General features: G+C 40.2%; 1 protein-coding gene across 1 annotated transcript in view; it reads left to right on the top strand.

Annotated features, from left to right (window-relative positions):
- LOC118372730 (voltage-dependent L-type calcium channel subunit beta-4-like) overlaps positions 1-26,994 on the top strand; it is a 50,632-nt gene that overhangs the window by 17,336 nt on the left and 6,302 nt on the right. Inside the window, exons 2-13 of the mRNA XM_052484826.1 lie at positions 17,638-17,757; positions 18,934-19,056; positions 19,322-19,443; positions 19,695-19,744; positions 20,151-20,170; positions 21,705-21,785; positions 23,351-23,409; positions 23,572-23,672; positions 24,167-24,318; positions 25,459-25,554; positions 25,721-25,891; positions 26,120-26,175. Of these exons, the coding sequence (XP_052340786.1) occupies positions 19,409-19,443; positions 19,695-19,744; positions 20,151-20,170; positions 21,705-21,785; positions 23,351-23,409; positions 23,572-23,672; positions 24,167-24,318; positions 25,459-25,554; positions 25,721-25,891; positions 26,120-26,149 (795 nt within the window). The 5' untranslated portion in view covers positions 17,638-17,757; positions 18,934-19,056; positions 19,322-19,408 and the 3' untranslated portion in view covers positions 26,150-26,175. The remainder of the gene's footprint in view (positions 1-17,637; positions 17,758-18,933; positions 19,057-19,321; positions 19,444-19,694; positions 19,745-20,150; positions 20,171-21,704; positions 21,786-23,350; positions 23,410-23,571; positions 23,673-24,166; positions 24,319-25,458; positions 25,555-25,720; positions 25,892-26,119; positions 26,176-26,994) is intronic.

Below are 26,994 nucleotides of genomic sequence, written 5' to 3'. Positions count from 1 at the left end.
TTTCCTACTGTGTTATTGACTTGCTAATTGTTTACTCCATGTGTAACTCTGTGTTTTGTCTGTTCACACTGCTATGCTTTATCTTGGCCAGGTCGCAGTTGCAAATGAGAACTTGTTCTCAACTAGCCTACCTGGTTAAATAAAGGTGAAATAAAAATAAAATAAAATAAAACATAGAGAGTTATCACATAGACAGTTATCACATAGAGTTAACACACTGACATTTATCACAGAGAGTAATCACATAGAGCATTATCACATAGAGCATTATCACATAGAGAGTTATCACATAGAGCGTTATCACATAGAGAGTTATCACATAGAGAGTTATCACATAGACAGTTATCACATAGAGAGTTATCACATTGGGAGTTATCACATATAGTGCTATCACATAGACAGTTATCACATAGAGAGTTATCACATAGAGAGTTATCACATAGACAGTTATCACATAGAAAGTTATCACATTGACATTTATCACAGAGAGTAATCACATAGACAGTTATCACATAGAGAGTTATGACATAGACAGTTATCACATAGAGCATTATTACATAGACAGTTATCACATAGAGAGTTATCATATAGACAGTTATCACATAGAGCGTTGTCGCATAGACAGGTACACATAGAGAGTTATCACATAGAGTGTTAACATATAGAGTGTTATCATATGTACAGAGTTATCATATATAGAGTTATCATATAGGGAGTTATCATATAAAGAGTTATCACATAGGCAATTATCACATAGACAGTTATCACATAGAACGTTATCATATAGACAGTTATCACATAGAGCGTTATCATATAGACAGTTATCACATAGAGAGTTATCACATAGAGCGTTATCACATTGACATTTATAACAGAGAGTAATCACATAGAGCGTTATCACATAGACAGTTATCACATAGAGAGTTATCACATTGGGAGTTATCACATATAGTGCTATCACATAGAGCGTTATCACATAGACAGTTATCACATAGAGAGTTATCACATAGAGCGTTATCACATAGACAGTTATCACATAGAGAGTTATCACATAGAGCGTTATCAAATAGACAGTTATCACATAGAGAGTTATCACATTGGGAGTTATCACATATAGTGCTATCACATAGAGCATTATTACATAGACAGTTATCACATAGAGAGTTATCACATAGACAGTTATCACATAGAGTTAACACACTGACATTTATCACAGAGAGTAATCACATAGAGCATTATCACATAGAGCATTATCACATAGAGAGTTATCACATAGAGCGTTATCACATAGACAGTTATCACATAGAGAGTTATCACATAGACAGTTATCACATAGAGAGTTATCACATTGGGAGTTATCACATATAGTGCTATCACATAGACAGTTATCACATAGAGAGTTATCACATAGAGAGTTATCACATAGACAGTTATCACATAGAGAGTTATCACATTGGGAGTTATCACATATAGTGCTATCACATAGAGCGTTATCACATAGACAGTTATCACATAGAGAGTAATCACATAGAGCGTTATCACATAGACAGTTATCACATAGAAAGTTATCACATTGACATTTATCACAGAGAGTAATCACATAGACAGTTATCACATAGAGAGTTATGACATAGACAGTTATCACATAGAGCATTATTACATAGACAGTTATCACATAGAGAGTTATCACATAGACAGTTATCACATAGAGAGTTATCACATAGAGAGTTATCACACTAACATTTATCACAGAGAGTAATCACATAGAGCGTTATCACATAGACAGTTATCACATAGAGAGTTATCACATAGAGAGTTATCACACTGACATTTATCACAGAGAGTAATCACATAGAGCGTTATCACATAGACAGTTATCACATAGAAAGTTATCACATTGACATTTATCACAGAGAGTAATCACATAGACAGTTATCACATAGAGAGTTATGACATAGACAGTTATCACATAGAGCATTATTACATAGACAGTTATCACATAGAGAGTTATCATATAGACAGTTATCACATAGAGCGTTGTCGCATAGACAGGTATCACATAGAGAGTTATCACATAGAGTGTTAACATATAGAGTGTTATCATATAGACAGATATTATATAGAGTGTTATCGTATGTGCAGAGTTATCATATATAGTTATCATATAAAAATAGTTATCTCATAGACAGTTATCACATCGACAATTATCACATAGAGAGTTATCACATAGAGAGTTATCACATATATAGTTATTATATAGACAGTTATTACATAGAGAGTTATCACATATATAGTTATTATATAGACAGTTATTACATGGGGAGTTATCATATAGAGAGGTATCACATAGACTGTTATCATTTAGAGAGTTATCACATAGAGAGTTATCATGTAGCGTGTTATCATATACAGTTATCATATAGAGAGCTATCATATAGAGAGTTATCACATAGAGTGCTATCACATGGACAGTTATCACATAGAGTGTTATCACATAGACATTTATCACATAGAGAGTTATCACATAGAGCGTTAACATCATAGACAGGTATCATAGAGAGTTATTACATAGGGAGTTATCACATAAGAGTTATCACATAGAGCGTTAACATAGAGAGTTATCATACATAGAGAGTTATCATATAGAGAGTTATCACATAGGAGTTATCATATAAAGAGTTATCACATAGGCAATTATCACATAGACAGTTATCATTTATAGACAGTTATCACATAGAGCGTTATCATATAGACAGTTATCACATAGAGAGTTATCACATTGGGAGTTATCACATATAGTGCTATCACATAGAGCATTATCACATAGACAGTTATCACATAGAGAGTTATCACATAGAGCGTTATCACATAGACAGTTATCACATAGAGAGTTATCACATAGAGCGTTATCAAATAGACAGTTTTCACATAGAGAGTTATCACATTGGGAGTTATCACATATAGTGCTATCACATAGAGCATTATTACATAGACAGTTATCACATAGAGAGTTATCACATAGACAGTTATCACATAGAGTTATCACATAGAGAGTTAACACACTGACATTTATCACAGAGAGTAATCACATAGAGCGTTATCACATAGAGCATTATCACATAGAGAGTTATCACATAGAGCGTTATCACATAGACAGTTATCACATAGAGAGTTATCACATAGACAGTTATCACATAGACAGTTATCACATAGAGAGTTATCACATTGGGAGTTATCACAGTTATATAGTGACAGTTATCACATAGAGCGTTATCACATAGACAGTTATCACAGTTATAGAAAGTTATCACTGACATTTATCACAGAGAGTAATCACATAGACAGTTATCACATAGAGAGTTATGACATAGACAGTTATCACATAGAGCGTTATCACATAGACATGTTATCACATAGACAGTTATCACATTGGGAGTTATCACATATAGAGTTATCACATAGAGCATTATTACATAGACAGTTATCACATAGAGAGTTATCACATAGACAGTTTATCATAGAGAGTTACATAGAGAGTTATCACACTGACATTTATCACAGAGAGTAATCACATAGAGCGTTATCACATAGACAGTTATCACATAGAGAGTAATCACATAGAGCGTTATCACATAGACAGTTATCATATAGTTATCATATAGAGATCATAGAGTGTTATTATATAGAGGAAGATGTGTTGTAAACAATGGGAATATGAGTAATGTAAAGGGAGGGGTTCTAAACACAGTTCCACCAGGAGGGGGGTCTGCATGTGTGAGATGGAGGGGAAGAGACAGCAGGCAGCAGTAGAAGCATGTCCGACTCGAGCGCTATAGGACTAATTGGTAATAAGGTATTGTGTTGCTCTCTGTCTCTTTCTCTCTCTCTGCCTTTGTCCGTGACTCAGTTTGTGTCTGTTTCAGCGTCAGTCCACCTGTGTGTCTTTCCATCTGCTCTCTGTCCCCCCAATCTGGTACCTTTCATCTAATCTAATGCTCCAATGCTCTTCTCCTCCTCCCTCTCTCCTCCTCTGGTAGCTCGCCTTCTCTCCTCTCATTTGTGCTCAACCCTTCCTCATGTTTTCCACGTACTCTACCTACCTCAGCAAAAAGTCTATTCTTGTTCATTCACTTCGTCAGCATTCCCCCTCCCTCTCTTCCTCCCTCCTTTTGTCCCCCCTCCCCTCCCCCTCAGATATACAGGAACGGTCTGTCTTTTCATCTTACCTCCCTGGACTTTGTTGCTCCACTTTGTACTTTGCATGTTTCTATCTTGTTTCAGATACTTGTGGTTAATACTGAGTTTGGAAATTATGAAATGGTTTCAATTCGGTTAAAAGATATAGAATAGTACAACAAATCAAATCAAATTGTATTGGTCACATACGCATGATTAGCAGATGTTGGTGGAGAGAAATGCTTGCGCTTCTGTCTCCGGCAGTGCAGTAATATCTAACAAGTAATATCTAACAATTACACAACATATACCCAATACACACAAATCTAGTAAAGGAATGGAATTAAGAATACAAAAATATACGGACAAGCGATGTCAGAGCGGCATAGAAAAAGATACAGTAGGAGACAGTATAAGATGAGTAATGCAAGATATGTAGACATTATTAAAGTGACTAGTGTTCTATTTATTAAAGTGGCCAGTGATTTCAAGTCTATGTATATAGGCAGCAGCCTCTAATACGCTAGTGATGGCTATTTAACAGTCTGATGGCCTTGAGATAGAAGCTGTTTTTCAGTCTCTCAGTCCCAGCTTTGATGCACCTGTACTGACCTCACCTTCTGGATGATAACAGGGTGAACAGGCAGTGGCTCTGGTGGTTGTTGTCCTTGATGAACTTTTTGGCCTTCCTGTGACGTCAGGTGGTGTTGATGTCCTGGAGGGCAGGTAGTTTGCCCCAAGTGGTGAGTTGGGCAGACCGCACCACCCTGTGGAGAGCCCTGCGGTTGCGGGCGGAGCAGTTTCCGTACCAGGTGGTGATACAGCCCGACAGGATGCTCTCAATTGTGCATCTGTAAAAGTTTGTGAAGGTTTTAGGTGACAAGCCAAATGTATTCAGCCTGTTGACGTTGAGTGAGAAGTTATTTTCCTGGCACCACACTCCCAGAGCCCTCACCTCCCCCTGGAGGCTGACTCATCATTGTTGGTAATCAAGCCTACTGCTGATGTGTCATCTGCAAACTTGGTGATTGAATTGGAGGCGTGTAAAAGGCGTGTAAAAGTTTGTGAAGGTTTCAAATGTATTCAGCCTCCTGAGGTTAAAGAGGCGCTATTGCACCTTCTTCGCCACACTGTCTGTATGGGTGGACCATTTCAGCTTGTCAGTCATGGGTGAACAGCGAGACAGGAAGGGACTGAGCATGCAACGCACCCTTGTGAGGCCCCAGTGTTGAGGATCAGCAAAGCAGAGGTGTTGTTTACCACCTTCACCACCTGGGGGCGGCCGGTAGGAAGTCCAGGAAGTCCAGGAAGTCCAGGATGCAGTTGCACAGGGCGGAGTTGAGTCTCGAGTTTAAAGATGAGCTTGGAGAGTGCCATGGCATGTCTTGAGAGATATTCATTTAGTTTATCATGTATAGCTTTTATGACCAATTCATTTTCAAACTAAAACTTGTTATCTCAATCAACAAAAATGTGGTTTCAGAAAACTGAGTGGCCGTCAGTGGCTGAATGGAAATAGGCCATGAGTATTTCTGAACTGTTATTTGGGGAAAGTGGTATTAAAACATGCTGCTACTAAGAGAGCCTGTCTCACTGACTGACTGCAATGTGTACAGCTCTACCTGCTGGACAGACGATGTTACTGCTACTGCATGTCACTACCTCGTGTTTATCTCTCTCTCCCTCTCTCTCTCTCTCTCTCTCTCTCTCTCTCTCTCTCTCTCTCTCTCTCTCTCTCTCTCTCTCTCTCTCTCTCTCTCTCTCTCTCCTCTCTCTCTTTCTGTCTTGCTCTCTCTCTCTCTCTCTCTCTCTCTCTTTCTCTCTCTCTCAAATTCAAGCTGCTTTATTGGCATGAAGAACATTGCGTCAAAATTGGCAAAGCAATAAAATAACAACAATAAAATGGTAACAGTCAATGATAGAACAATTGAATAAATAATAAAAAGGCAAAACATGGAAAATTGAATAACAGCATTTCTATCTCTAATATCTCTACTACCACTAGTAGCATTACTATCTCTAATATCTCTACTACTACCATTACCACTAGAAGCATTACTATCTCTAATATCTCTACTACCACTAGTAGCATTACTATCTCTAATATCTCTACTACTACCATTACCACTAGTAGCATTACTATCTCTAATATCTCTACTACCACTAGTAGCATTACTATCTCTAATATCTCTACTACTACCATTACCACTAGTAGCATTACTATCTCTAATATCTCTACTACCACCATTACCAGTAGTAGCATCACTGTCTCTAATATCTCTACTACCACCATTACCACGAGTAGCATTACTATCTCTAATATCTCTACTACCACCATTACCACGAGTAGCATTACTATCTCTAATATCTCTACTACCACGAGTAGCATTACTATCTCTAATATCTCTACTACCACCATTACCACGAGTAGCATTACTATCTCTAATATCTCTACTACCATCATTACCACTAGTAGCATTACTATCTCTAATATCTCTACTACCACGAGTAGCATTACTATCTTTAATATCTCTACTACCACCATTACCACGAGTAGCATTACTATCTCTAATATCTCTACTACCACCATTACCATGAGTAGCATTACTATCTCTAATATCTCTACTACCATCATTACCACTAGTAGCATTACTATCTCTAATATCTCTACTACCACGAGTAGCATTACTATCTTTAATATCTCTACTACCACCATTACCACGAGTAGCATTACTGTCTCTAATATCTATACTACTACCATTTTAGTAAATACAGTACAATGCAATGAGGATAATGAAATCCAGTTCATTCCAGTAGTAATAATAATAGCACATATAATCATGTATACAGGTTCAACACTTCTGCTGTTGTATTGTGGCCTCTTCAGTCGATACATTTAAATAAATACAAATAAGATTAAAAAATAAATAAAGAATGTATAATAAATAAACAACAACAACGTGATGGTTCCATGTATTACTGTCAGTTATATACAATGTAAATACTATGATGATGGTTCCACTATGTATTACTGTCAGTTATATACAATGTAAATACTATGATGATGGTTCCACTATGTATTACTGTCAGTTATATACAATGTAAATACTATGATGATGGTTCCATGTATTACTGTCAGTTATATACAATGTAAATACTATGATGATGGTTCCACTATGTATTACTGTCAGTTATATACAATGTAAATACTATGATGATGGTTCCACTATGTATTACTGTCAGTTATATACAATGTAAATACTATGATGATGGTTCCACTATGTATTACTGTCAGTTATATACAATGTAAATACTATGATGATGGTTCCACTATGTATTACTGTCAGTTATATACAATGTAAATACTATGATGATGGTTCCACTAGGTATTACTGTCAGTTATATACAATGTAAATACTATGATGATGGTTCCATGTATTACTGTCAGTTATATACAATGTAAATACTATGATGATGGTTCCACTATGTATTACTGTCAGTTATATACAATGTAAATACTATGATGATGGTTCCACTATGTATTACTGTCAGTTATATACAATGTAAATACTATGATGATGGTTCCATGTATTACTGTCAGTTATATACAATGTAAATACTATGATGATGGTTCCACTATGTATTACTGTCAGTTATATACAATGTAAATACTATGATGATGGTTCCACTATGTATTACTATCAGTTATATACAATGTAAACACTATGATGATGGTTCCACTATGTATTACTGTCAGTTATATACAATGTAAATACTATGATGATGGTTCCACTAGGTATTACTGTCAGTTATATACAATGTAAATACTATGATGATGGTTCCATGTATTACTGTCAGTTATATACAATGTAAATACTATGATGATGGTTCCACTATGTATTACTGTCAGTTATATACAATGTAAATACTATGATGATGGTTCCACTATGTATTACTGTCAGTTATATACAATGTAAATACTATGATGATGGTTCCACTATGTATTACTGTCAGTTATATACAATGTAAATACTATGATGATGGTTCCATGTATTACTGTCAGTTATATAGAATGTAAATACTATGATGATGGTTCCATGTATTACTGTCAGTTATATACAATGTAAATACTATGATGATGGTTCCACTATGTATTACTGTCAGTTATATACAATGTAAATACTATGATGATGGTTCCATGTATTACTGTCAGTTATATACAATGTAAATACTATGATGATGGTTCCACTATGTATTACTGTCAGTTATATACAATGTAAATACTATGATGATGGTTCCATGTATTACTGTCAGTTATATACAATGTAAATACTATGATGATGGTTCCACTATGTATTACTGTCAGTTATATACAATGTAAATACTATGATGATGGTTCCATGTATTACTGTCAGTTATATACAATGTAAATACTATGATGATGGTTCCATGTATTACTGTCAGTTATATACAATGTAAATACTATGATGATGGTTCCATGTATTACTGTCAGTTATATAGAATGTAAATACTATGATGATGGTTCCATGTATTACTGTCAGTTATATACAATGTAAATACTATGATGATGGTTCCACTATGTATTACTGTCAGTTATATAGAATGTAAATACTATGATGATGGTTCCATGTATTACTGTCAGTTATATACAATGGAAATACTATGATGATGGTTCCACTATGTATTACTGTCAGTTATATACAATGTAAATACTATGATGATGGTTCCACTATGTATTACTGTCAGTTATATACAATGTAAATACTAATACTATGATGATGGTTCCACTATGTATTACTGTCAGTTATATACAATGGAAATACTATGATGATGGTTCCACTATGTATTACTGTCAGTTATATACAATGTAAATACTATGATGATGGTTCCATTTATTACTGTCAGTTATATACAATGGAAATACTATGATGATGGTTCCACTATGTATTACTGTCAGTTATATACAATGTAAATACTATGATGATGGTTCCATGTATTACTGTCAGTTATATACAATGTAAATACTATGATGATGGTTCCACTATGTATTACTGTCAGTTATATACAATGTAAATACTATGATGATGGTTCCACTATGTATTACTGTCAGTTATATACAATGTAAATACTATGATGATGGTTCCATGTATTACTGTCAGTTATATACAATGTAAATACTATGATGATGGTTCCACTATGTATTACTGTCAGTTATATACAATGTAAATACTATGATGATGGTTCCACTATGTATTACTGTCAGTTATATACAATGTAAATACTATGATGATGGTTCCACTATGTATTACTGTCAGTTATATACAATGTAAATACTATGATGATGGTTCCACTATGTATTACTGTCAGTTATATACAATGTAAATACTATGATGATGGTTCCACTAGGTATTACTGTCAGTTATATACAATGTAAATACTATGATGATGGTTCCATGTATTACTGTCAGTTATATACAATGTAAATACTATGATGATGGTTCCACTATGTATTACTGTCAGTTATATACAATGTAAATACTATGATGATGGTTCCACTATGTATTACTATCAGTTATATACAATGTAAACACTATGATGATGGTTCCACTATGTATTACTGTCAGTTATATACAATGTAAATACTATGATGATGGTTCCACTAGGTATTACTGTCAGTTATATACAATGTAAATACTATGATGATGGTTCCATGTATTACTGTCAGTTATATACAATGTAAATACTATGATGATGGTTCCACTATGTATTACTGTCAGTTATATACAATGTAAATACTATGATGATGGTTCCACTATGTATTACTGTCAGTTATATACAATGTAAATACTATGATGATGGTTCCACTATGTATTACTGTCAGTTATATACAATGTAAATACTATGATGATGGTTCCATGTATTACTGTCAGTTATATAGAATGTAAATACTATGATGATGGTTCCATGTATTACTGTCAGTTATATACAATGTAAATACTATGATGATGGTTCCACTATGTATTACTGTCAGTTATATAGAATGTAAATACTATGATGATGGTTCCATGTATTACTGTCAGTTATATACAATGTAAATACTATGATGATGGTTCCACTATGTATTACTGTCAGTTATATACAATGTAAATACTATGATGATGGTTCCATGTATTACTGTCAGTTATATACAATGTAAATACTATGATGATGGTTCCACTATGTATTACTGTCAGTTATATACAATGTAAATACTATGATGATGGTTCCATGTATTACTGTCAGTTATATACAATGTAAATACTATGATGATGGTTCCATGTATTACTGTCAGTTATATACAATGTAAATACTATGATGATGGTTCCATGTATTACTGTCAGTTATATAGAATGTAAATACTATGATGATGGTTCCATGTATTACTGTCAGTTATATACAATGTAAATACTATGATGATGGTTCCACTATGTATTACTGTCAGTTATATAGAATGTAAATACTATGATGATGGTTCCATGTATTACTGTCAGTTATATACAATGGAAATACTATGATGATGGTTCCACTATGTATTACTGTCAGTTATATACAATGTAAATACTATGATGATGGTTCCACTATGTATTACTGTCAGTTATATACAATGTAAATACTAATACTATGATGATGGTTCCACTATGTATTACTGTCAGTTATATACAATGGAAATACTATGATGATGGTTCCACTATGTATTACTGTCAGTTATATACAATGTAAATACTATGATGATGGTTCCATTTATTACTGTCAGTTATATACAATGGAAATACTATGATGATGGTTCCACTATGTATTACTGTCAGTTATATACAATGTAAATACTATGATGATGGTTCCATGTATTACTGTCAGTTATATACAATGTAAATACTATGATGATGGTTCCACTATGTATTACTGTCAGTTATATACAATGTAAATACTATGATGATGGTTCCACTATGTATTACTGTCAGTTATATACAATGTAAATACTATGATGATGGTTCCATGTATTACTGTCAGTTATATACAATGTAAATACTATGATGATGGTTCCACTATGTATTACTGTCAGTTATATACAATGTAAATACTATGATGATGGTTCCACTATGTATTACTGTCAGTTATATACAATGTAAATACTATGATGATGGTTCCACTATGTATTACTGTCAGTTATATACAATGTAAATACTATGATGATGGTTCCACTATGTATTACTGTCAGTTATATACAATGTAAATACTATGATGATGGTTCCACTAGGTATTACTGTCAGTTATATACAATGTAAATACTATGATGATGGTTCCATGTATTACTGTCAGTTATATACAATGTAAATACTATGATGATGGTTCCACTATGTATTACTGTCAGTTATATACAATGTAAATACTATGATGATGGTTCCACTATGTATTACTGTCAGTTATATACAATGTAAATACTATGATGATGGTTCCATGTATTACTGTCAGTTATATACAATGTAAATACTATGATGATGGTTCCACTATGTATTACTGTCAGTTATATACAATGTAAATACTATGATGATGGTTCCACTATGTATTACTGTCAGTTATATACAATGTAAACACGATGATGATGGTTCCATGTATTACTGTCAGTTATATACAATGTAAATACTATGATGATGGTTCCATGTATTACTGTCAGTTATATACAATGTAAATACTATGATGATGGTTCCACTATGTATTACTGTCAGTTATATACAATGTAAATACTATGATGATGGTTCCACTATGTATTACTGTCAGTTATATACAATGTAAATACTATGATGATGGTTCCACTATGTATTACTGTCAGTTATATACAGTGTAAATACTATGATGATGGTTCCATGTATTACTGTCAGTTATATACAATGTAAATACTATGATGATGGTTCCACTATGTATTACTGTCAGTTATATACAATGTAAATACTATGATGATGGTTCCACTATGTATTACTGTCAGTTATATACAATGTAAATACTATGATGATGGTTCCACTATGTATTACTGTCAGTTATATACAATGTAAATACTAATACTATGATGATGGTTCCACTATGTATTACTGTCAGTTATATACAATGGAAATACTATAATGATGGTTCCACTATGTATTACTGTCAGTTATATACAATGTAAATACTATGATGATGGTTCCATGTATTACTGTCAGTTATATACAATGTAAATACTATGATGATGGTTCCACTATGTATTACTGTCAGTTATATACAATGTAAATACTATGATGATGGTTCCATGTATTACTGTCAGTTATATACAATGTAAATACTATGATGATGGTTCCACTATGTATTACTGTCAGTTATATACAATGTAAATACTATGATGATGGTTCCACTAGGTATTACTGTCAGTTATATACAATGTAAATACTATGATGATGGTTCCACTATGTATTACTGTCAGTTATATACAATGTAAATACTATGATGATGGTTCCACTATGTATTACTGTCAGTTATATACAATGTAAATACTATGATGATGGTTCCATGTATTACTGTCAGTTATATACAATGTAAATACTATGATGATGGTTCCACTATGTATTACTGTCAGTTATATACAATGTAAATACTATGATGATGGTTCCACTATGTATTACTGTCAGTTATATACAATGTAAATACTATGATGATGGTTCCACTATGTATTACTGTCAGTTATATACAATGTAAATACTATGATGATGGTTCCACTATGTATTACTGTCAGTTATATACAGTGTAAATACTATGATGATGGTTCCATGTATTACTGTCAGTTATATACAATGTAAATACTATGATGATGGTTCCACTATGTATTACTGTCAGTTATATACAATGTAAATACTATGATGATGGTTCCATGTATTACTGTCAGTTATATACAATGTAAATACTATGATGATGGTTCCATGTATTACTGTCAGTTATATACAATGTAAATACTATGATGATGGTTCCATGTATTACTGTCAGTTATATAGAATGTAAATACTATGATGATGGTTCCACTATGTATTACTGTCAGTTATATACAATGTAAATACTATGATGATGGTTCCATGTATTACTGTCAGTTATATAGAATGTAAATACTATGATGATGGTTCCACTATGTATTACTGTCAGTTATATACAATGTAAATACTATGATGATGGTTCCATGTATTACTGTCAGTTATATACAATGTAAATACTATGATGATGGTTCCATGTATTACTGTCAGTTATATACAATGTAAATACTATGATGATGGTTCCATGTATTACTGTCAGTTATATACAATGTAAATACTATGATGATGGTTCCATGTATTACTGTCAGTTATATAGAATGTAAATACTATGATGATGGTTCCACTATGTATTACTGTCAGTTATATACAATGTAAATACTATGATGATGGTTCCATGTATTACTGTCAGTTATATAGAATGTAAATACTATGATGATGGTTCCATGTATTACTGTCAGTTATATACAATGTAAATACTATGATGATGGTTCCACTATGTATTACTGTCAGTTATATACAATGTAAATACTATGATGATGGTTCCACTAGGTATTACTGTCAGTTATATACAATGTAAATACTATGATGATGGTTCCACTATGTATTACTGTCAGTTATATACAATGTAAATACTATGATGATGGTTCCATGTATTACTGTCAGTTATATACAATGTAAATACTATGATGATGGTTCCACTATGTATTACTGTCAGTTATATACAATGTAAATTCTTCAGGGAATTAATGGTCATGGGATGGCCCTCAGGCTATGGCAATCATATAACCATCTCTCTGAATGTCATCCCCTTCTAGGATCCTGTGCCTCTCCCAGTATTATATGACTGTATTGATCTGATCTCAGTGTTTTGTGGTTGGCAGCTAGGTCTTTTAGGTGATCTTTAAAAGCTCCGGTATTAGATACAGTGATTGTTGTTAAAGGCTCATGTTTTTTCTGAGGGGAAGAAAAGGAATGAAACGTTTTGTGACTTGTGTCTGCACTGAAGGTAGCCTACAGTAGTCTTCTGAACAACACAGTGGCCCAAGCTTTGGATAATTGTTCAAATCGGGAAATGATCTCATTCAACTGGAGTTTGAGTGTTTGACAATAAATAGTTCTCTGCAAAGCGAACCACAGGTTTTGTACTGCTAAGATTCACAGAGCGGAGAAGTGAAAATCGGAATATTCTAAGACACCAAGGTCGGGCCCCTCAGATAGCATATAAACATGACATGAGCCATGATCTTTTTTTTTTTTGAATAACAGGATATTTGATTTAAAACTGCTACATTGATTAAACATGATTGATTACGTAGAAGTAGTGTTGGTCTCTAGCATTATATTGATTACCTTCTTCTTTTCTGCAAGAGCCACATCTCTATCTAGTTTTCAGTGTGCTCCTTCTGCACCAGAATGGATATGGTTAGTGGATAAAGGTCTGTTATAAGAATCCCTTCTACAGTATGTGACGTCATGCGTTTTGGTTACTGTATTTTCCTATATACATGTCCACGTCTCTTCTATGCAGAACCTTTTCTTAAGGAACTCAGTCGGGGTCCCAAAACGTGAGAAAAGTGTAATACACCAGGTGCAATTTCTACATTTGGTTCTGCATCAGCCATCATCAGTTGTCCACTTGTTATGTCAGTCGCTGACAACCACTCAATTATCCCGTGTCAGCTGACATGTTTTAGATTGTTAGGGAAAGTAGTCTCGCCATGTCACGATGTCGCCGACTTTCTAGCCTCCACCGATCTACATTTCTTTTTCCATTTGTTTTGTCTGTATTGTACACACCTGGTCCCCATTACGTTTGAATTATTTCCCTATTTATCCCTCTGGAGCCATCAAGGTTTTGGTGCTTGTTTCTATCAGAGTCTAGGTGATGTGGGTAAGACGGAGTCAGGCGCAGGACACAGAGATGAGTAATAATAGTAACTTTACTCAAAAATAGTCTTCCAACAATGTTTTACCCGCAAGGTGGAGGGGGGGCCCCCAAAAGTCTAGAGGCGCTTCGGCTCTATGGATATCAATAATTAATGAACTAAGCCTACAGGATGGCGTATAGACGGAGGGCATTACTGCAAGCAGAAAGGCATGTGTATAACACAAGCATTCAGTGTATTAGTCACTCTCATCCGCAACACTAATAATCATTATTATAAGGCATTATAAAGTCTCATAGTTTCTTATTACCAGTTATAAAGCGTTTAACATACAATTATAGATGATATGTTAAAACTCAGTCTATTATGTATTGTTCCCATCCGCAGCACTATTAACCAAACTGAACTTTCTTGTTAATTCAGCTTTGTTTCTTCCTGTTGCGGAAGTATCTTTAGATCCAAGCCCCTCCGGCTCGCTTTGATATTTAAATGATATCCACACTGGTCTCTGGATCGCTGGTTCCAGCCTGGTGTGTTTAGGATGGGAGGGGGTATGGAGGGAGAGGGGGTACGGAGGGAGAGGGGAAAGAAGGTGAGTGGGGGTGAAAAAAATCTGGGCTCTGTATCGAGACTGACAAAAAAAATTGGGAGAGGAGAAAGGGAGGGAAGGGTGGAGAGGCCTGCCACTGTGCCGTTGTTATTGAGCTATATTTGGCAGTGGTGTGTGGGTGTGTATCAGTCTGGCATGGGGGGAGTCAGTCTTCCTCTCGTGTGTGTGTGTGTGTGGGTCAGCTGGGAATGAGAAGAGATGGGGGGGATTGAAGGATGGTGATGGTGAGTGTACAGCACGCTGGGTTTCAGACTGACTGAGGAGGGGCCGAGGGGCAGATCTATTTTTACCCATGACAGGTTTAGCTGACAGTGAGCCAATACGATGAGGGAATCAATGTCTTCTGCTATAGATGTGATGCTCATCCCAGATTTCTTTCAGAAGGTGTTGAGGTATTTGAATGGCTTAACTTGATACCTACCCTGGTTATCCTGTTCATGTCTCCAAAGTTATGTCTGAGATAAGATAGTACTTTATTCCTCCCCCATAGCGAAACGTTATTACACCAACCAATAAAAAACACACCAATAAATACACAAGAAAACGGAACAAAGGACACACCATCTATGCACCATCACACCATCTATGCACCATCACACCATCTATGCACCATCACACCATCTATGCACCATCACACCATCTATGCACTATCACACCATCTATGCACCATCACACCATCTATGCACCATCACACCATCTATGCACCATCACACCATCTATGCACCATCACACCATCTATGCACCATCTAAGAGCAGCACATTGTGTGGTGACTGACTGTTGGTGGGTGATATAAACCTGATAATACTGTTTAGATGGGAGGTTAAAGCATGGTGTGGCAGCATCTCACTGTTTATAGACAGAGGAACATTAGTAGATGTATGTTGTTGCAGTCTTCACCTCACACACACGCTCCTCAGACACGACTGCATTGGAAAGCACTACAGGAACTTAACATGAACTGGAACTGGCAATAGCTACGCAGGTCACATGGGTCCAGGGCAAGGCCAGACAGGTCACATGGGTCCAGGGCCAGGCCAGACAGGTCACATGGGTCCAGGGCCAGGCCAGATAGGTCAGATGGGTCCAGGGCAAGGCCAGACAGGTCACATGGGTCCAGGGCCAGGCCAGACAGGTCACATGGGTCCAGGGCAAGGCCAGACAGGTCACATGGGTCCAGGGCCAGGCCAGACAGGTCACATGGGTCCAGGGCCAGGCCAGACAGGTCACATGGATCCAGGGCAAGGCCAGACAGGTCACATGGGTCCAGGGCCAGGCCAGACAGGTTACATGGGTCCAGGGCCAGGCCAGACAGGTCACATGTGTCCAGGGCCAGGCTAGACAGGTCACATGGGTCCAGGGCCAGGCCAGATAGGTCACATGGGTCCAGGGCCAGGCCAGACAGGTCACATGGATCCAGGGCCAGGCCAGACAGGTCACATGGGTCCAGGGCCAGGCCAGACAGGTCACATGGGTCCAGGGCCAGGCCAGACAGGTCACATGGGTCCAGGGCCAGGCCAGAAAGGTCACATGGGTCCAGGGCCAGGCCAGACAGGTCACATGGGTCCAGGGCCAGGCCAGACAGGTCTCATGGGTCCAGGGCCAGGCCAGACAGGTCACATTGGTCCAGGGCAAGGCCAGACAGGTTATCAACTCAGTGACGCAATGGGCTACTTTGAGAGCTTGGATTTGGCCTTAGTAGGTGTTTTTAGAACAAGTAGCAAGTTATTTAGACTGATATCATCTTGGTGGATAATTTGAAAACATGGAGTCTTAGCACAATTTCTTTGTAAACCTTCTGTTCTGTTCTCTCTCTCTCTCTCTCTCTCTCTCTCTCTCTCTCTCGCTCTCTCTCTCTAGGGTTCAGCTGATTCCTACACTAGTAGACCCTCAGATTCCGACGTGTCCCTGGAGGACGACCCGGAGGCGTCTCGGCTAGAAGCCGAGCGCCAGGCCCAACTGCAGCTGGAGAGAGCCAAGGTAGATAACCTGGCTTCTAACCCCTAGTCAGTTGGAGACAGCCAACATGCTAGAAATGTAAAGGCAATGTTCTCGCATAGTATCTCAGCTCAATCTGGATATTACGTTTACGTTTAAATCGCACTAGAGTGCTGATCATCAGCACTATGAATTTAATCAAGCCCTTAGTCAGGAATAAGTCTGGTTTGAAGTCGAGTGCCAGACACAACTGCAGCTGAGAGAGAGAGCCAAAGAAGGCAACCTCTCCTTCACCCGATAGTCAGGCTGTCACGTTCTTTCAAAATCAAACCCAGAAGCAGACCAGGACAAGGAGAGTAGGAAGAAGGTGAGTGGGAAAAAACAGACTCAGGAAACAGGATTCGTGACACAGGCCTAGAGAGCCAGGGTTAGTAGAGTCGGGAGTTTAGTTAGTTAATTAGCTTGTTTATGTAAACAGGAGTTTAATCAGGCCGAACTGTAGATGGAGAGAGCTAAGGTGAACAACACTTCTTCAACCTCTTTTCTCCCCTGCAACTATTCCTCAGGTCGAACAGATGTAGGATCTTAATTTGAGCCAGTTTGCTACAGCAGGAAAATAATCCTGCAGCAACAGGAACTGTGAATTATTATGTGGATTATAATGACTGTTGGACATTTTAAATGGGAAATTACTAACTTTTGAAGCCTTTTAAAACCTTGAATACATTACAAGTTTGTGCCGGACAATTCTCAGCAACAGAAGAGTGATCAAATTAAGATCCTACATCTGTAAATGTGAACTTCTTCTCAGGTAATTTACCTGGTAAAATAAAGGTTGAATATAAAAATAAAGCAGTGTTTAGTCAGGTCCAGAGACACAAGGAGAGACCCAAGGAGAGACCCAAGGAGAGAGCCAAGGAGAGACCCAAGGAGAGACCCAAGGAGAGAGCCAAGGAGAGACCCAAGGAGAGACCCAAGGAGAGACCCAAGGAGAGAGCCAAGGAGAGACCCAAGGAGAGAGCCAAGGAGAGACCCAAGGAGAGACCCAAGGAGAGAGCCAAGGAGAGACTCAAGGAGAGACCCAAGGAGAGACCCAAGGAGAGAGCCAAGGAGAGACTCAAGGAGAGACTCAAGGAGAGACCCCCATAGGATGGGATATTGTCAGGTCAATGCAACCTTTCGTAAACACTGTTTTATGTATCTGTCTGTCCTCCCCAGTCAAAACCCGTAGCATTTGCAGTGAAGACCAACGTGAGCTACTGTGGTGCTCTAGATGCTGACTGTCCTGTCCAAGGTGCTGCTATCAACTTTGAAACCAAAGACTTTCTACACATAAAAGAGGTGAGAGGAGTTCAGTAGGCGTCATTATCAACGATCACTATCACGTCCTCACCATCACCACTAGAATGACATTTCTTTAGTTGTTGCAGTAATCTTAAACAGTAGCTATTGTAACCCAGTCCTTACACATTCACAATATGTATGGCCATGACAACCACAGGCATCTCTATCACGGCGGTTACAACCACTGCTGCCATATTGTCGAAACAGCAGTGACAACCGTTTCATTTGGACTTGACTGGAATCCATTTTTGTCTCTTTGCAGAAATACAGCAATGACTGGTGGATTGGTCGGCTGGTGAAGGAAGGGGCAGACATAACTTTCATCCCCAGCCCGGTGAAACTGGAGGCCATGCGGATCAAACAGGAACAGAAACAGGCCCAGAGGTCAGGGTTCATTGTCTCTCCCTGCTACATACAGAGTCTCTTTCTCAGTAGTCTTTCCTCTATTCCTTGTGTCGTCTTCTACAATCCTCTCCCTGCCTCCTCAAAACTTCAACAAGGACTTTTAAACGATTCCTTGAGTATCATAAGGATGCAAGGGGAGGGTTCAAGGAGATGATTCAAGGAGAGTTAAGGTACTTGTATAGTCCTTGAATCCTCGTCTTGCTCATCGGCACCATGTTGTTGTCCTGCAGGAAAGCGGCGAACTCATCGTCGGGTTGGAGATCCACACCACCTAGTGCAGGTGAGTGACTGCTGTTGGGTGACTGACCTCCTCCTTCTCCCTCATACCAGAAACAATTGATTTTCATTATGTAGCAAAGCATGTTTATCCATAATCAATCAATCAATTTTATTTGATAGAGCTGTTTTACATCAGCAGTTGTCACAAAGTGCTTTACAGAAACCCAGCCTTAAACTCAGAGCAATCAACCAAATGCACAGCATTCAGAGTTGAGGTCAACTCCATTTCAATTGAGTCAATTCAGGAAGGATGCTGAAAATCTGATTCCAACCCTGACAGTGGTGTTGCATTTTACTGGATGAGTACGAAAGGGTCTGGAAGGTTGCTACAGGATATCCTGTCTTCAGACAATACACCATATGCTCTCAGCTTTCGTGCTAAATGTGTTTTCTCTTGTTTTTACAAGCCAAACAGAAGCAGAAGCAGGTATGTTTGTAATGCAGATGATCCTACTGTGTATCAGAGCTAGAATTAAGAATAGCTGTGTCATAACATACTCTCTACTACCAACTGTTTTGCTCTTAGTTGATGACACTGGTAGATTCTAATGTCAATGACTGGAGGGTTACGCTTAGGGCCCAGAGTTATCCCTAACTACATGATCTGACCAGGGCCTTACTAAAAATAATAGTAATAGTAAAACTCAGGGTTCTAGTTATGCTGCAAAGTGGGTGTTGGCCCGTTCTAAGCCCAGTGGGTGTTGGCCCGTTCCAAGCCCAGTGTGTGTTGGCCCGTTCCAAGCCCAGTGTGTGTTGGCCCGTTCCAAGCCCAGTGTGTGTTGGCCCGTTTCAAGCCCAGTGTGTGTTGGCCCGTTCCAAGCCCAGTGTGTGTTGGCCCGTTCCAAGCCCAGTGTGTGTTGGCCCGTTTCAAGCCCAGTGTGTGTTGGCCCGTTTCAAGCCCAGTGTGTGTTGGCCCGTTCCAAGCCCAGTGGGTGTTGGCCCGTTTTAAGCCCAGTGTGTGTTGGCCCGTTCCAAGCCCAGTGTGTGTTGGCCCGTTCCAAGCCCAGTGTGTGTTGGCCCGTTCCAAGCCCAGTGTGTGTTGGCCCGTTCCAAGCCCAGTGTGTGTTGGCCCGTTCCAAGCCCAGTGTGTGTTGGTCCGTTTCAAGCCCAGTGTGTGTTGGCCCGTTCCAAGCCCAGTGTGTGTTGGCCCGTTCCAAGCCCAGTGTGTGTTGGCCCGTTCCAAGCCCAGTGTGTGTTGGCCCGTTCCAAGCCCAGTGTGTGTTGGCCCGTTTCAAGCCCAGTGTGTGTTGGCCCGTTTCAAGCCCAGTGTGTGTTGGCCCGTTCCAAGCCCAGTGGGTGTTGGCCCGTTTTAAGCCCAGTGTGTGTTGGCCCGTTCCAAGCCCAGTGTGTGTTGGCCCGTTCCAAGCCCAGTGTGTGTTGGCCCGTTCCAAGCCCAGTGTGTGTTGGCCCGTTCCAAGCCCAGTGTGTGTTGGCCCGTTCCAAGCCCAGTGTGTGTTGGTCCGTTTCAAGCCCAGTGTGTGTTGGCCCGTTCCAAGCCCAGTGTGTGTTGGCCCGTTTCAAGCCCAGTGTGTGTTGGCCCATTTCAAGCCCAGTGTGTGTTGGCCCGTTCCAAGCCCAGTGTGTGTTGGCCCGTTTCAAGCCCAGTGTGTGTTGGCCCGTTCCAAGCCCAGTGTGTGTTGACCCGTTTCAAGCCCAGTGTGTGTTGGCCCGTTCCAAGCCCAGTGTGTGTTGGCCCATTTCAAGCCCAGTGTGTGTTGGCCCGTTCCAAGCCCAGTGTGTGTTGGTCCGTTCCAAGCCCAGTGTGTGTTGACCCGTTTCAAGCCCAGTGTGTGTTGGCCCGTTCCAAGCCCAGTGTGTGTTGGCCCGTTCCAAGCCCAGTGTGTGTTGGCCCGTTCCAAGCCCAGTGTGTGTTGACCCGTTCCAAGCCCAGTGTGTGTTGACCCGTTTCAAGCCCAGTGTGTGTTGACCCGTTTCAAGCCCAGTGTGTGTCTCCCCTGCAGACAGAGCATCTCCCACCCTATGATGTTGTTCCTTCCATGAGACCGGTGGTGTTGGTGGGGCCGTCACTGAAAGGCTATGAGGTGAGAGGCTGGTCGATACGCACACACACACGCACCACACCTTCCTTGGCCCATTAAGCTTTAAGATTTTATTGGCTCAATTAAGATTTTTTATTTAATTTAATTTAACTAGGCAAGTCAGTTAATAACAAATTCTTATTTACAATGACAGCCTACACTGGCCAAACTCGGACGACACTGGGCCAATTGTGCTCCACCCTATGGGACTCCCAATCACGGCCAGTTGTGATACAGCCTGGATTCGAACCAGGGTGTCTGTAATGACACCTCAATCACTGAGATGCAGTGCCTTAGACCACTGCTCCACTCGGGAGCCAAAAAGACACTACATTATGATACAGTAAGAATATGTACTGCCCACTCACAATCCCAGCCTGATGTACATGCACAATATATAGAGTAGATGATGTGTAGGTTATGTCAGGAATGGGATATAAGATGATACTGTCATCAATGTGACTGTATTGAGCTTCTTAGCCCAACAAACACATCTGCACAACAATAAGGCTTATAATTTAATCAAATCTCTGCATGCTTCAACATTTTCTCTCTCTCTCTCTCTCCTGTGTGGATGCAGACTGAGAGACAAGCAGTTTGTTTTGTGTGTCTATGAAATATTTATGCATTTCTCTGGTGAAATGGGTTTTGTGGATGCTCCAGGGGCATACATCAGCCTCTCTCCGACTCTCTCACTCTCTCTTTCTCTCTCACTCTCTCCCATAGACAACAGGAGAGCAGAAGCAGGAGAAGTGCTTGGTTGTATCCCCTATTTCACAAGACATTCATTTTCCATCTCTCTCTAAGCTCCACTGCCACAGCCAGTCAGAATAACATCTCTCTCTAAGCTCCACAGCCAGTCAGACTAACATCTCTCTCTAAGCTCCACAGCCAGTCAGACTAACATCTCTCTCTAAGCTCCACAGCCAGTCAGACTAACATCTCTCTCTAAGCTCCACAGCCAGTCAGACTAACATCTCTCTCTAAGCTCCACAGCCAGTCAGACTAACATCTCTCTCTAAGCTCCACAGCCAGTCAGACTAACATCTCTCTCTAAGCTCCACAGCCAGTCAGACTAACATCTCTCTCTAAGCTCCACAGCCAGTCAGACTAACATCTCTCTCTAAGCTCCACAGCCCGTCAGACTAACATCTCTCTCTAAGCTCCACAGCCTGTCAGATGAACATCTCTCTCTAAGCTCCACAGCCAGTCAGACTAACATCTCTCTCTAAGCTCCACAGCCAGTCAGACTAACATGTCTGCAGATGAAAAGGAAGGAACACTCAGATCCATGTTTTCTACTTCCTAATGGTCACAAAAACAGGCCACACACGAAGTTCTGTCCTTATTTAATACACCATACATATTTGTGTTCCTTCACTTTCTAAGTATTTCAGAGAGGGAGGAAGCGGGGGAGACAGGTGGAGACAGGGAGAGGAGAAGCTAGAGAGAGAGAGGGTGGTGAGAGAGAGGAGGAGAGACGGAGAGAGAGAGAGAGAGAGATACAACACAGGGATCAGTGTTCTCTCTGTTCCTAACCAATCATCACACTCCCCTCTGTCTCCCAGGTAACAGACATGATGCAGAAGGCCCTGTTTGACTTCCTGAAACACAGGTTTGATGGAAGGTGGGTACAGCCAGAACCACTATGGAATAAGTGTTATAACTGTTTTGTAAAAATCCTTTATGATTTTGAATGCAGTGTATCCGCTTGTCTGGCTGGAATTGTATTCTTATATTGTAAAAAAAAATGGAATCCATCCATCCATCTAACGATCTATGTTTTTAGAATCTCTATCACGCGGGTGACTGCTGATCTGTCATTGGCCAAAAGGTCTGTATTGAACAAGAAGGCTATCATGGAGAGGTCCAACACACGCTCCAGTCTTGGTAAGAACAGGAGGACTTGTCCTGCAGCACTCATCATCTTTAATGTAGACATTTGTTTGTTTTTCATCTTCATTTAGGGTGTGTAATAACCCTCTGTCAGTCCTGAGTACATGGTTTAGACTGTTATGTTGATAGATGTACTACAGGTGTAGAATCTTAATTTGATCACACTGTTGCAGAACTTTCGTGTAATAAGGAAATGTAAAACTTGTAGTGTATTTGAGATTTAAAAAGGCTTCTGAAGTTTGTAATTTCCACTTTGATTTTTCAGGCTTGATTTTCCCTTAAGAAAAATTAATCAACCCCTAGAAAAAGGGCCATAAATTATAATCCACATAATGATTCACATTTCCTGTTGCTTTAATATTATTTTCCTGCTGTAGCAAACTGTCTCAAATTAAGTTCCAACATCTGTATATGACTCAGGACAGATCACATTTTCTCTGTACTCAGCCCTCTCTCTCTCTGTCTCTCTGTGTGGTTTGGGGTGGTAGCTGAGGTCCAGAGTGAGATTGAGAGGATTTTTGAGCTGGCTAAGACTCTACAGCTCGTAGTTCTGGACGCAGACACTATCAACCACCCAGCACAGCTCCTCAAAACATCCCTGGCTCCTATCATCATTTACGTTAAGGTGTCCTCTCCAAAGGTAAGGACTGATCCACTACCAGCACACGGTTAGTCAGCCAGTTGGCCAGTTAGTCAGTCAGCCAGTCAGTCAGCCAGTCAGTTAGTCAGTCAGTGAGACAGCCAGTCAGTCAGCCAGCCAGTTAGTCAGTCAGCGAGCCAGCCAGCCAGCCAGCCAGCCAGCCAGTCAGTTAGTCAGTCAGTGAGACAGCCAGCCAGTCAGCCAGCGAGTTAGTCAGTTAGCGAGCCAGCCAGCCAGTCAGCCAGTTAGTCAGTCAGCCAGTCAGTCAGTTAGTCAGTCAGCCAGTAAGTCAGCCAGTCAGTCAGTCATTCAGCCAGTCAGTCAGTCAGCCAGTCAGTCAGTTAGTCAGTCAGTCAGCCAATCAGTGAGCCAGTCAGTCATTCAGCCAGTCAGCCAGTCAGTCATTCAGCCAGTCAGTCAGTCAGGGCAGTCAGTCATTCAGCCAGTCAGTCAGTCAGCCAACCATTCAGTCAGTCAGGGCAGTCAGCCAGCCAGTCAGTGAGCCAGCCAGTCAGTCAGTCTGCCAGCCAGCCAGCCAGCCAGTGAGTCATTCAGCCGGCCAGCCAGTCTGCCAGTTATCCATCCAGCCAGTTGTTCAGCCAGCCAGCCAGTCAGTCAATAAGCCAGCCAGTTAGTCAGCCAGCCTACCAGCCAGTCATTCAGTCAGTCAGCCAGTCAGTCAGTCAGTCAGTCAGTCATTCAGCCAGCCAGCCAGCCAGCCAGCCAGCCAGCCAGCCAGCCATATAGTCAGTCAGCCAGTCAGCCAGCCATTCAGCCAGTCAGTCAGTCATTCAGCCAGCCAGTTAGTCAGCCAGCCAGTTATCCATCCATCCAGCCAGTCATTCAGCCAGCCAGGCAGTTAGTCAGCCAGCCAGTCAGTCATTAAGCCAGCCAGTTAGTCAGCCAGCCTGCCAGCCAGTCATTCAGCCAGCCAGTCAGTCAGTCAATCAGTTAGTCATTCAGCCAGCCAGCCAGCCAGTTAGTCAGCCAGTCAGCCAGTCAGTCAGCCACTCAGTCAGTCATTCATTCATCCAACCAGCCAGCCAGCCAGCCAGCCAGCCAGTCAGTCATTCAGCCGGCCAGTTAGTCAGTCAGCCAGCAAGTCAGCCAGCAAGTTAATTATTTTCTCTTCTCTCCCAGGTTCTTCAGAGGCTCATTAAATCTCGGGGGAAATCTCAAAGTAAACACCTCAATGTACAGATGATGGCAGGGGACAAACTAGCACAGTGTCCACCCGTATGTAATGAAAATAATACTAATACTTTTATTTGTACAACAATCTACATTACTCTGTCCGTCAAACATAACGGTAGGCTTACACTCAGCTGATAGGGGTGTTAATAGCATTCCCTTGAGGCTTACCATTTAGTTTTTGACATTGTGTTAACATCTCATCTCTCAGGAGATGTTTGATGTGATCCTGGATGAGAACCAGCTGGAGGATGCATGTGAACACCTGGCAGAATACCTGGACATCTACTGGCGCGCCACTCACCTGCCCTGCTCCGCCCCCCTCAACCCCCTATTGGACCAGAGCGAGGTCACCCCGCCCTCCGCTAACTCCAGCCAACAGGTGAGCTCCTCTCAGCGTGGTGTGTGATGACCAATAGTTCCAGGTTGTGCTGTTTGCCGTTGTGCTGTGCATCTTATTAATGCGCTTCCTGAGATTGTCAATTGTACAGAGCGACTGTAACGGGAAAAAAATAAGTACTTGAACGCCACTAAATAATCTGTTCCTGGACCTGTTGTCATTCTGCTGTTAGCTATTCTCTCATTCATCCTTGTCTTTCTGTGTTTGCAGTTCTCCGAGACTCAAGAGTTAATAGAATGATCACTCCTTAGCTACCACAGGTCTGGGTGAGTAGGACCTTCTCACTATCCCTCCCTAACCCTTTTCTCTGTTCTATTCTATTATACTCTATCTGATTCTAAAAGGAACAGCCACTGCTGTGGGTCAGATAGGCACCATCTCCACAGGCCAGCCCCTCTCTATCCTGGAGAGGGCAACAGGGGGGCAGGGCAGCTTGTATCTGAGAGAGAGAGAGAGAGAGAGAGAGAGAGAGAGAGAGAGAGAGAGAGAGAGAGAGAGAGAGAGAGAGAGAGAGAGAGAGAGAGAGAGAGAGAGAGAGAGAGAGAGAGAGAGAGAGAGAGAGAGAGAGAGAGAGAGAGAGAGAGAGAGAGAGAGAGAGAGAGAGAGAGAGAGAGAGAGAGAGAGAGAGAGAGAGAGAGAGAGAGAGAGAGAGAGAGGAGCATGACAAGGAAGAGGAGGAGGAAAAGGAGAACACCCCCTAACGAAGACGGACCCCCACCTCCACGCTGCCCCCTGCTGGAGAGTCCTCCCAGTGCCTTGACTACTCCCAGCGTGGCGTGATGTGTCTCGTCACTGCAACCGGACAGTCATCTTGTCCTGGACAAAACGCTACCCTTACACCCCCACCCGAACCCACCCGAACCCTCCCTAGCAGCACTCAAAACCACTTAGCGGTACCACCTAAACAGTTACACTACTGTTCAAAAGTTTGGGGTCACTTAGAAATGTCCTTGTTTTTGAAAGAAAAGCACATTTTTTTTGTACATTAGAAAATAACATGAAATTTGTCAGAAATACAGTGTAGACATTGTTAATGTTGTAAATGACTATAGTAGCTGGAAACGGCAGATATTTTATGGCATATC

The sequence above is a fragment of the Oncorhynchus keta genome, chromosome 28, assembly GCF_023373465.1.
Source record: "Oncorhynchus keta strain PuntledgeMale-10-30-2019 chromosome 28, Oket_V2, whole genome shotgun sequence".
Classification (NCBI taxonomy): Eukaryota; Metazoa; Chordata; class Actinopteri; order Salmoniformes; family Salmonidae; genus Oncorhynchus; species Oncorhynchus keta.
This window is presented reverse-complemented; position numbering and strand designations above follow the sequence as displayed.